Source organism: Procambarus clarkii, chromosome 29 (assembly GCF_040958095.1).
Source record: "Procambarus clarkii isolate CNS0578487 chromosome 29, FALCON_Pclarkii_2.0, whole genome shotgun sequence".
Classification (NCBI taxonomy): domain Eukaryota; kingdom Metazoa; phylum Arthropoda; class Malacostraca; order Decapoda; family Cambaridae; genus Procambarus; species Procambarus clarkii.
The window spans coordinates 11,303,175-11,315,218 of record NC_091178.1 but is presented as its reverse complement, the minus strand read 5'-3'; the positions used below and the strand labels follow the sequence as shown (position 1 = coordinate 11,315,218).

Here is a 12,044-nt window from a genome sequence, read left to right as displayed (position 1 = left end):
AAGAGAGGCAACATTATTGGAACGAAGTGATGTGTGCGTGGAAGTTATGCGCAGTAGAGTAAGAGTTCCTCAGACATCCGTAGCAGCAGAGAGTGGTCGGATGTTTCGTTGGTGGTCCCAGTTAATTCTCTTCTTGTGTAAGCATCGCAAGCATCCCAGCTCCGCGTATCCACCATGAGAATCTATAGGATATTATTCCGCCAAGCCCGAGCTCTCATGGAAGAGAGACTCGACTATTACTCACAATTTAACCCATCTCCGTTGTCCATGCAGCAGTTCACTGATTTTGGTGAGTAAAACAATTATTTATTTTCATTTATATTTGTTTTTAGTGTTATTTTAGTGAGAAATGGAGCTTGACACTTCCACGAGCGAACTAGTGAATTATTCCCAGTTATTGAGTTAATTTCTCGGGAGTGACTTCCGACTTTGGACTTCGCGCGGGTTCTCACGTAGGCCACACATGTTTTCCCAGTATTATACCAATCATGACTTTGTCATTTCCTTCAAGGACTCAATTAGTTGACAACGTAATGACATACGTCAACGTAATGACGTATGTCAACGACATAAACTATATTAGCCAAAGAAATAAGTGACATGATGTGTTCGTTATATCGGGGCCCTACACAAAGGCGATAACTTTGGATTAAATAATAATAATGGTTACTTTTATTTGAAATATGATAGTAGAGTGAGGTAGATATACATGACAATTTACGTGAAGCGGGTAATACTGAAACTGTTGGTCACGGACTTGGTCACTGGCTCTGCATATGTTTCATGGTTTGGCCATCTAAATAATTGTTGCGGATGCTAATATATTAATAATAGGAACCCACGTAAACGTTGAAACGTCAAGATATTGATTTTGATAAGTGATTCATGCAATTCAGGGTACAATCAATATGATGGAAACATGGATTATTAATAATTTTTGTCGGGAACAGGCAGCCTGTGAGTATGTATATGTCTATTTCATTCATTTGGACACTTGAATCCTCGGACATGAACAAAGGCATTAGGGGATGGCAAACGTGCCTAACCATTTCTGTCCCGCCCGGGATTCGAACCTAGGATTCCCGATTGAGTCGAGAACTACAGTTTAACATCCAAACCACACATCGGAAAAAGAAGAAACGACAAAGTTTCGGTCTGCCCTGGATCGAAACGATCAAAGTCGTGTAATGGAGTGTTAATTATTACTAGATATTTTCTCCTAGCAATTAGGCCTCTTGTCGGTTTCTTTGTTACCTCTCTCTTTTTCTAACTTTTTCTTATTTATTCCCCATTTTCCTTTTCTACTTTTTTCCTTCCCTTACTTCTAACCTTTATCGTATTCTCTTAATTCTTTCATCCAATTTCTTATCTTTCTCTTTTCATCTCGCCTTTCATCTCATACCCTTCCCTCATATTTTTTTCCCCACTCTTTCCATTGCAAGACTTGATAATGGTCCAAGACGGACCGAAACGTCCTTTCTTAATTTTCTGATGTGGAGATATCATAGGTTTAGATATCATATCTTCAGCCACGTTGTGACTCATTGACCATATGGATATCAGTTTATTAATTCTGGCGTCGGGGAGAAGTCTGTAATTAGCCTTATAGAGGTCCTGGTTAACACTACGCCTGTTAGTGGCTAACCTGGCTAACTACTGACCTTTCCCAGGATACAACCCACAACAGTTGTCAAACTCCCGCACACCTAATTTACTTCTAGGTGAAGATGTTCAGGTGAAAAAGAAACGTGCCCATTCGTTTCTATCTTTACCTACAGCTACCCACCACAGGTCAAGGTTGCTAAGGATTTGACAGCGGAAGTGTGCCTACCACTGAAACTTCTGTTTAGAAAAACTCTGGACCAAGGGATAGTTTCCCAACCACTTGGGCTGGACGGTAGAGCGACGGTCTCGCTTCATGCAGGTCAGGGGTTCAATCCCCGATCCTCAAAGTGGTTGGGCGACATTCCTCCCCCCTCCCTGTCCCATCCCAAATCCTTATCATGGCCCCTTCCCAGTGCTATATAGTTGTAATGGCTTGACGCTTTCTCCTGATAATTCCCTCCCTCCCCTAGACTAGAAATAGGCAAATGTTATGCCTATTTACAACAAATGCAGAAAGAGCCCAGCAGAAAACTACCGCCCCATCGGTCTGACTATGCATATATGTAAGCTCATGGAGAGAATCGTAAGGGGAGAGTCTCATTCTCACCGTGAGGTTATCTTAGAGGTTATCTTAGATGATTTCGGGGCTTTTTAGTGTCCCCGCGGCCCGGTCCTCGACCAGGCCTCCACCCCCAGGAAGCAGCCCGTGACAGCTGACTAACACCCAGGTACCTATTTTACTGCTAGGTAACAGGGGCATAGGGTGAAAGAAACTCTGCCCATTGTTTCTCGCCGGCGCCTGGGATCGAACCCAGGACCACAGGATCACAAGCCCAGTGTGCTGTCCGCTCGGCCGACCGGCTCCATTTGACAGTGAGCTGTCAAATAAATAAATCTTTGTTTACAAACCTACTCACATTTTTGGAAACGGTAACCAGCTATTCAGACAGGACCCCCCCCCCCCTCCCAGTAGATGTAATAGTCGTCGACTTAGCTAAAGCTTTTGGTAAGATACCACATGAAGGAATAGCAAGGAAATTACAAGCTCACCGAATAAATGGAAGAATACTAGAATTGATAAAAAGGTTAAAACAGAAAGGGGTGCTAAACAAAATTATTCTGACTGGAGAAATGTGGCGAGTGGTATATTGGGCAAGCAAGAAGTAACACGAGCAAAGAGTAACAGTTTTAAGCTCAACTGGGCACAATGCAGGACGGAAAACAGGAGATAACTTCGGCCGGCTGATAATGGCTCTTGGAAAGTTGGTTGCTTTTTCACCCATAGGGTTGTAAACCCATGGAACTTCTTTCCCGCCGAAGCTTTGAAAGCCGAAACGGCTGAATTTCAAAAATGCATCTCCACAGAATCATCAAGACAAATGGGACCTTTGCCAAGCCGCCGGCTTCTTGTCCTCGTCGAGGCCACTGGAGAGGTAGTGACCCTCAGGTAAATTATGGTAGTTATGCCTATTGTAATAGTGCCGTTCTCGACTCATAATTGGAATCTGGGTTTGATCCCCAGTGTATATTTACCTGACTGGGCCACGTAACACACTAATGGCCTCGACGTGGACAGGAAGCCAGCAGCTTGTTAAAGGTCCCTCCATTTGCCCCTAATGATTTTTTTCCAGCTGGATTTTAAAATTTAACAATCTCTAAACTTGGCCTACGATTATAACGCAAATAATTACAATTAAAATTTATTTTTATTCGTAACAGTGAGATTGAAATTGAAATTGAAATAAGTTTATTGAGGTAAAATACACACAAAGGGATGAGGTAGCTCAAGCTATTCTCACCCCGTTCAGTACAACGTGTTAATATATACATAGACACACATCACAAATAAACACATTACCAAACATTCTGAGAGGTAAAAATATACATTTCCTCCTTCACAAGTAGTATGGTATCAGACGTACACACAAATACTTTTATGACCTAGGTATACTGTATAGACAATTTGCAAGACACCTGCAGATAATTCAACAAAATATTACAATCTTGGTGCAAAATTCTTATATCTCTCAAGAATATCATCAACCTTTCCGTTGTGACACATCCAGGCTATTTGTTCAGGAACAGTCCTTATCTCAGTGTTTCTATATACACTAATCAACGGACAATCAAGAATATAATGGGCAAGGGTGTGAGACCTTAACATACCACATAGTTTACACTTCGTGTCATTACCATGAACATCTATCCCATATTCCCAGTAATATTTGTACCCAAGCCTGAGCCGCATGTACACAGAGTCACTCCAAGCATTTCTCCTTTTACCATAAGTGAAATGGGTGTTTTGACTCACATACATGTAGTGTTGCATGGTTTGACTACTCTCATACATTATCTCTCTCCTCTCCACTCCCGCCTGTGCCTGAATATTTCTGATTTTGCTTCTTATTTGTCTCATTGTGAATTCACATTCAATGTCAACTTGTGGTTTTGATGTGGCACGTTTGGCCAAGTCATCCGCCACCTCGTTGAGCACTATTCCAACATGAGATGGAATCCACATGAATTTCACACTATAACCTTTCAGCTGTATCTCAGTTATTCTTCTCTTACAGTCCTCCACTATAGACATGAAGACTGGGTTTCGACTGTTTAAGGACTCCAGTGCTCCTCGGCTATCGACAAATACAAAAACATTTTTGTCGTCATGACGTACTTCCTCCAAACACGCCAGAATGGCCTGCAGTTCAGCTTGTGTGGATGATATATAATTACTAAGCCGGAGTTCAATTATCCTGTCCACAGTCCCAAACTCCGTATAATCCCTTATTAGGACACCACACCCTGCCCTGCCATCCTCCGCCACCGACCCGTCGCAATATACATGTAAACTGTTGCCTCTTGGTAACCGAGATATCATGCTTCCATACAAACACCGTAATTGTCCCGGTTCATGATGAATCTTTTTCACCTTGAGGGGTACAATTTCGACGTCTATTTTCTGTACTTTCCAGGGAGCAGACATATTACACTTTCGAGAGGGTTTACAGCAGTCAAGTACGTCGTATTCCCTGAGGTCATGAGCTAATCCTCTCGTATAGCGTGTCTCCCTCAGTTTCCTGGAAGTGTGTACGTCACTCAAGCAGGTCTGAACGCTCTCAAACAGCTTATCCCCTCCTTTTCTCCGCATGAAACGAATAGATACTCTAGTGTTAATGTCACGGACTCTATCACACACACTCTGTAAATTTAATTCCATTCTCATTATTTCAATCATTGCATTTCTTTGACATCCAAGAATAATCCTCATAGCCTCGTTCTGTATCAGCTCTATTTTTTGAATTCTGCCTTGGCCTGTGTAAGACAATACGGGTGCTGCGTAGTCTATCAGGGATCGAACAGTGCTTATGTATAACATCCGCAAGATAGGTACCCCAACACCTTTACCAGAAAAAGCCAGTGCTTTTAGAGGATGCAGACGGGCTTTACATAAGGTGCTGATATGATTTATTTCAGCATTTTTACTCTCACATGTGTATCCAACATACATGCCCAGATACTTGTACTTCTGTACACGGCTCAGTTCCACACCATTTAGAGTAAGTGTTATATTTCTTCGTTTCCTATACTCGTATTTGGTTTTATCTGCATTTATAACTAAGCCTAACTTGTGACAGGTTGTACCAAGTATGTTAAGAGCATCTTGAATTTTGTTCCCAGAAGTGCCTTGTATAAGAATGTCATCAGCATATATGATCGTCGTGACCCCTGGAGGATACATCTCTGATGCTAATCTGTTCATTAATACATTGAATAAGGTGGGACTTAATACTCCCCCTTGTGGGGTACCTAACTGAAACCTCCGTTCCTCAGACATGTATCCCTGGTAATACACCTGACCTTTTCTGCCTTGCAGGTAATCCCTTATCCAGTGTAGCAATCTCCCTGTTATTCCCAGATTGGCTAATTCGTATAAGATTACTTCCCCATTGGCTTTATCAAACGCTCCTTGTAGATCAACAAAAACTCTACAATTGTCATCCACATTAGACAAACACTTTAAGAGACAATCCGCAGTACTTTTGCCTTTGATAAAACCAAAGAGATTATTGGACATGTTATCACCTACAAGGTAGAGTAGCCTATTTAACAAAATCCTTTCCATCATTTTACAAAAGCAGGATATTAAGGAGACAGGTCTGTAGCCTCCGTTTGACTTAGGGATAGGAATGATGACAGCCTCTTTCCATTTTCTTGGTAACTTTCCCTCTCTATAACTCATATTAAACAAATCAAGTAAGGGATTAGGTTTCATACCGGCTAAATAATTAAGTATGTCATACGTTACTCCATCTTTTCCCGGAGCAGTGGAGCTGCCACTTTTTATAGCATCCAGTAGCTCATCGTGGGTTATCTCAGTGCATGCTATAGATCTTGTATTTAAGGCACATAAAGTTACTCCATTTCTAATATTTTCCCATGACTCAATGGTGACTCTCGTGTCTGCAGGTAAGGACTCCATACCAGCAGCACTTGCCCATTTATCTACTAACTCATTAGCAACTTTCCCTGGATCTGAGTGAGCAATGAATTTAGTCTTACAACCCCTGACTTTGTTTACTGCTCTCCATATGTCTTTAAGGTTCTTAGTATTACCAATGGCCTGAGCAAAGTCTTGCCAGTATCTGTCCCGCGCCTCCTTCCTCACCTGACTGCATTCCCTAGCCACTTCCAACATTGTATTTTTCTCTTCATCCCTCATTCCATTTTTTAACCATGCTTTATGCGCACCCCGTAGCATTCTCTCCCATCCCTTGACTTGCTGATCATTGGAATATTTAAATTACTTAGGTCCGTGCGTCTTGCTTCCCCTGCCCCCGTTATTTTCCCTCTGTACTAATTTCTCTATGTTCTCGACCATGTCCTCGTAAAAACTATCAACGCAGAGCGGCGTGTAATGTTGATACCAATCTCCCATATTTTGAATAAAATAATTTTTCATATCTTTCTTAATATTTAGCCTTTTCCTTTGAAAGTGGACTTGTTTTTTCCCCAGTGGTAATTCAACGTTCAAGGCAAAGTGGTCACTAAGTAGTTCCCGAACAACCCGAGCCTCCCCCATAATCCCCTGAGAGTTTAAAACGCAGGCATAGTCAAGCCGTCCTCCCCTGATGTGAGATGTACCAGAAAGATAGTGGTGGGGGGGGGGGATTATGTTGATCGACCAAAAGGAAATTGAAATAAGTTTATTGAGGTAAAATACACACAAAGGGATGAGGTAGCTCAAGCTATTCTCACCCCGTTCAGTACATCGTGTTAATATATACATACACACATCACAAGCAATAAACATATTACCAAACATTCTGTGAGATAAACATCTACATTTCCTGACCAGAAAGGTGGTGGGATTAAAGGAGGTGACGGCAGGGTATGTTAACCAGGAAGATGGGGAGATGTGTTGACTAGTAAGGTGACTGCGTGGATAGTGTCCGTCTGTGATGCTGACCAGGAAGATGACGCGTGTTGTGACCGTGAGTGGCAAGTCTGGGTGCGGGAGGACTTGCCAGGCCCTGGAGTGGGGGAGGGGAACCGTGACTTGGGGCATCCTCGTGACCATTGGCACTGTAAGCTTGCTTGCTCTGTACGTCCTTGTACTCGTGTTGCATGTTTGGAGCGGCTGCTTAGTCTTATTTGCGTCGCAAACATTCAGGTTTTTTCCAGTGCAGGCATGTGAGCCTTAGTATGACTGTCCTGCGAGATGGGGATTCGTAGTATCACTTGCCACAAACTGTGTAACCCTTCATGTAATATATTAATAAAAAATAAATCACGCTTCAGTGATGTAATGGTTTGGAGTTGAGGGTCAAGGCGTATCAACCACGGGAGGGTTATTAAGGCTCCCATAAGAGTTTTTCCAAACCATCAAGTAAGCTCTGAATATAGTTTAGTACTACAGTAAACTCTTAAATATGTATACACCGAGAAATGGGATACACCTCTTGAGTATATATATATCCCTTGCCTGATGTAATGTGGACGGTAATGCATTGTGTCGTGTTCTTGTGTTTAACAGTGTTATATCTTTTTAAAGTTAAGATAATTACAGTGAGTGCTCCAAAAGCAATTGATCATGATTGCAGAGGTGGATACTAATAATGTTTAGATTTTTTATCTTCATCAATGTATCTGTTCCGAAATAGTTACTGATAAGAATATCATTGTTAGCAAACCTTGGTTAACAAATTTGGAGTTTGTGATTGGCTGCCGAGATTCGAGGTTGTTCAAGTAGTGGAATGGGTTGTTGTTGCCATATCGGTCATGTTGATCATGGTATTAATAGTAATGCGATGTTTCATTGTGTCACGTGGCCGGTTAGTGCCAGTTAAGAGGGTGTTCGTGGCACGACATAGACCGAGCATAGTGACAGATGAAAAATACTGACGACAGGTATTGGGTACGAAGACGTGAGGTGTGCCAGGACATGCATGATTGTGCCAGACTCGTGACGTGTCCATTGCAATATGCGGAGTGGTATACTGTGCATAAATAAAATGTTAGCTATTCAAATTGTATGCAAGGGCTGCGAATTTTATGGTAGATATTGCCATTTAAGTCTGCTAAATCAAGATTAGATATTAGGTGGACACCTGTGTCCCGTGTGTGGGAGAGGGGTTGGGGAGGGGCTATCAGCTGTCTTGGCTCGATTCCATCAGGCATGAGATTGGCCAAGGCGAAGGCAGGGTTTGGTTACCTTGGATGTGATTGGTCAAGAGAACTCGGTGAAGGATTCAAATGTTTTGTTGTATATTTATTGATATTGTTATGGGCTAACTTATTTTCTAGACGCTAGATGAATTATACATGTTTAAACTTTTATTTTAGGGACTGTACCCTAAGAGATACTAAGGTTAGACTGGCGTTTGATGGTTATAATTAAATCCAGATACGTGATTGGTTACATTGGAGGCTGGGTGCAGCTAGGATTTACGGGATTGGTCAAGAGACTATTGTGGGGGAAGTAAACATTAGTACACATACTCTTATGTGTTTACTAAGTAAAATCATGTAAATAGCTTTTAGATATTACATTCGGCATTTCAAGTCGTCTGCATATTGCAGTATTTCATGCAATTATTGTGGCTTAAAGCCACTTACTTTATCCCAGAGTTACTAATGTACACACAACTAAATGTGCGAACGGGTTAATCCCTGCAAGTCGCTCTGAGGGCGCACAGTTAGCTGCCAAAGTCTCTTGCAATTTATTATGGAAGATATACTGTATTTAGAAACACGAAATAGGGTTGACAACCTAAGGAACCGTTTATTTGGCTTGGGATATATTCTTGTGGGAAGGGAGTTGTTTCAACGGTATGCTGTTGTCTAATGCCCTGCAGTGTGAGATGGCTGGCGTTGTGGGGACAGTGTATTATGTACACTGTCCATAGTGTACAGTACAGTGTACTGTATACACTGACTTGCTGTAACTCGACCTGTCCGGTTGTAGCATTCCCACTCAGAACATGATTCATCTTCCACGTGATTTATAAGTAAATTCTTGCAGCGACTGCACCCTGCGTGACGGGAGATGTCTCCCAATTTTCCCGACTAGCAGCTGTTCCTTTATTTCTCCCCCCCCCCTCCCCCCCTTCGTACTCTGTGCACCCAGTTACATGTGGTGGCCTCGCGTGGGCTATCAATAGCTCTGAATAACCAAACGGGTTGCAATACGTGTGCTGAGACACACTATGCGTGCTAGTGTACGTGATGCTGCTTATGTTTGCATCATTCATTTTTACGCCGTACGCGGCTTGTGGTGGTGTCATTCCTGTGTTCGCTATGCTGATGTTTGTGGTTGAGCCCTTCAATTTTACGCGATGCTGCTTGTGGTTGCATCATTCGGGTGTACGTTATGCTGCTGCTTGTGGTTGCGTCATTCATGCGTTCGCTTTACCGGTGTTTGTGGTTGCGTCATTCATGCGTTCGCTTTACCGGTGTTTGTGGTTGCGTCATTCATGCGTTCGCTTTACCGGTGTTTGTGGTTGCGTCATCCATGCGTTCGCTTTACCGGTGTTTGTGGTTGCGTCATTCATGCGTTCGCTTTACCGGTGTTTGTGGTTGCGTCATCCATGCGTTCGCTTTATCGGTGTTTGTGGTTGCGTCATCCATGCGTTCGCTTTACCGGTGTTTGTGGTTGAGTCATCGATGTGTACGTGATGCTGCGGCTTGTTTGTGTCTGCGTCATTCATGTATACGTTATTCTGATGTTTGTGATTGCGTCATTCATGTATATATGATGCTGCTGCCTGTGGTTATCCTATTTTGGTTAGGTATGGTTGGTGAGGTTACTGAAGGACTAAAACACTAGTAATGATGTAGTGGTAACATTGTTTAATCTCAGCCGATTTAAAGTGGCGGGGGGGGGGGATGGTATATATATCAATGGTATTGCCACGTCATCAGTTTGTCATTTATTAACAATAGTTTTCCCTTTTTCACAGTGATTTATTCAATGTATATAGTGAAGTTGGGTTTAATCGCGTGACCTGGGTGGGGCCACGAGACAGCGGCTAGAGGTCGGCCCAGCTGGCCATATCCAGTATTCCGGGAGAGAGAGAGAGAGAAGGGGGCGGGGCGGGGGGTGATAGGAAATACCTGGGAGGGGTGAGGAAGCAGCTGTGACGAACTGTGCGCACGTCCACCTCCTCACTGCTGCGTCCCCCCCCCCTCCCACCACATCCCCTCCTATCCTCACCCACCTATCCCCTCCCAACCCCCATGCCGCAGGCTTCCCATTAAAAAAGCTATACATGTTTGGCTGAGGATAAATACAAAGGCAGATTGACAAACAATGCTTCCACATTTCAGAGGGAAAATGTTCACTAGCAAACTATTCCTCGGACATGTATATGAGAATAATAATAATAATAAACAGACTAAAACAGCTTGCTCAAGTCCTAAGGAATCCTAAACCTACAGACAATTAAAACGATCACTACGGTCCTCCAAAACCTTCAGCTACGAGGAAGAAAAATGATATTTAACTGGGTCCCTAATCATCATTAGCGGTTTTGTACATACATGTTACCGGGTACAAACCAACTTCCTTCAGCACACAGACTGCACCAGGCTGCCCATGAGTCAGGATCAACATTACAAAAGAAAGGTAAATATCGTGGACGACCAAGTTGCCATTCTCTCAACCACTATTTACACGTGTAATATATTCCAATAGCTAAGAAATCACTTTATTTAAATGAAATAAGACTGCCTCAAGTGCATGGGCAATACAAGGTCAGAAAAAAAGAGGCGAATGAAGGGTTGCATCATGTTACAGTAGGATTGTTGGACAACTTTTTATTATACATGTCGCAACTTTGTAATTGTGCAATGACTGTGTGCGTTTTAAAATAAAAACAAAATGAATGGCTGCCTTAATGTGATAAAAGCTAAAAACTACTGAAACATTCAAGTAATGAACAAGTATTGAGAGGCAGATGTTAGTGCTGTGGTGCGTTTTAAATCTGAGTGTATCCCAAATTGATTGCCCACAAGGTCAGCCTTTGTGGTGCAGTCAGCCAGTGCGTTTCTTGTTTGCAAAATCCCAGTTATATTTAGTTGAGAAGCTTTTTGTTCATACTTCATGCTGAATTAATGCATTCATAAGACAACATTAAATTGAAAAAAAATATTTAACATACTTGATGTAGCCTATTAATGCAATTTACCATAAATTGTTTAAGCGAACTGAAAATTTGGAGATTCGATTCAATATTGACAAGTGTTGGATTCTAAGACAAGAAGGAAACGCATGTATCAAAATTGCAACATATAAAAATATAGTACTTATAACAATTATTGGTTGAACGTATAAAAATGGACAGTTTGACCCACAAAAGTTCACGTTTTGTCTTAGTAATTTTGTTGAAAGCAGGAAAGAGAATGCAAGCAGCCAGAATTAAACTTTCTAAGGCACAGTATAGCACATAATGAAGTAAATTAGGCTTAAGATGGCATAGGATTAATTAGGTTGTATAGTCACTGTTAGGATAAAAGTATTTTTATACGGCTAAATAATGGTTTTGGAGGATGTGTTGTAAAATTTATATGAGGCCCCCATTTTAAAAGGGATCAGAGGATCATTATTAGTAAGGATCTGAAACCAAGACAGAAATGCACAAATTTTTAAAATTAGGTTAATTGGGTATTAGGATTTGTATTTAGATGCGTCAGTAATAACTCTGTTAGCCTTGATCTTTTTCTTGCCCCTTTGAGATACGAAGAACGGCTATGAAAACTATCTTTGAATTCTCAAGAAAGATGTAGAAGGGAATATATACCGAACTGTACGATGTTTTAGCGAGACTGCTTAAGATAGAGATAGCACAAGAAAACATGTAATCAATCTGATAATTTTCTGTATTGACAATACTGTAAATTGTTTCGCACTATTTTGAAAATAGGGTTGTAAATGTGAGATA

General features: G+C 41.8%; 1 protein-coding gene across 1 annotated transcript in view; it reads left to right on the top strand.

Moving 5' to 3' along the window:
- Positions 1-55: 55 nt before the first annotated feature.
- Positions 56-12,044, top strand: part of LOC123765056 (pyruvate dehydrogenase (acetyl-transferring) kinase, mitochondrial) — a 39,704-nt gene continuing 27,715 nt past the window's right edge. Inside the window, 1 exon segment of the mRNA XM_045753468.2 lies at positions 56-289. Coding sequence (XP_045609424.1) covers positions 175-289 — 115 coding nt within the window. The 5' untranslated portion in view covers positions 56-174.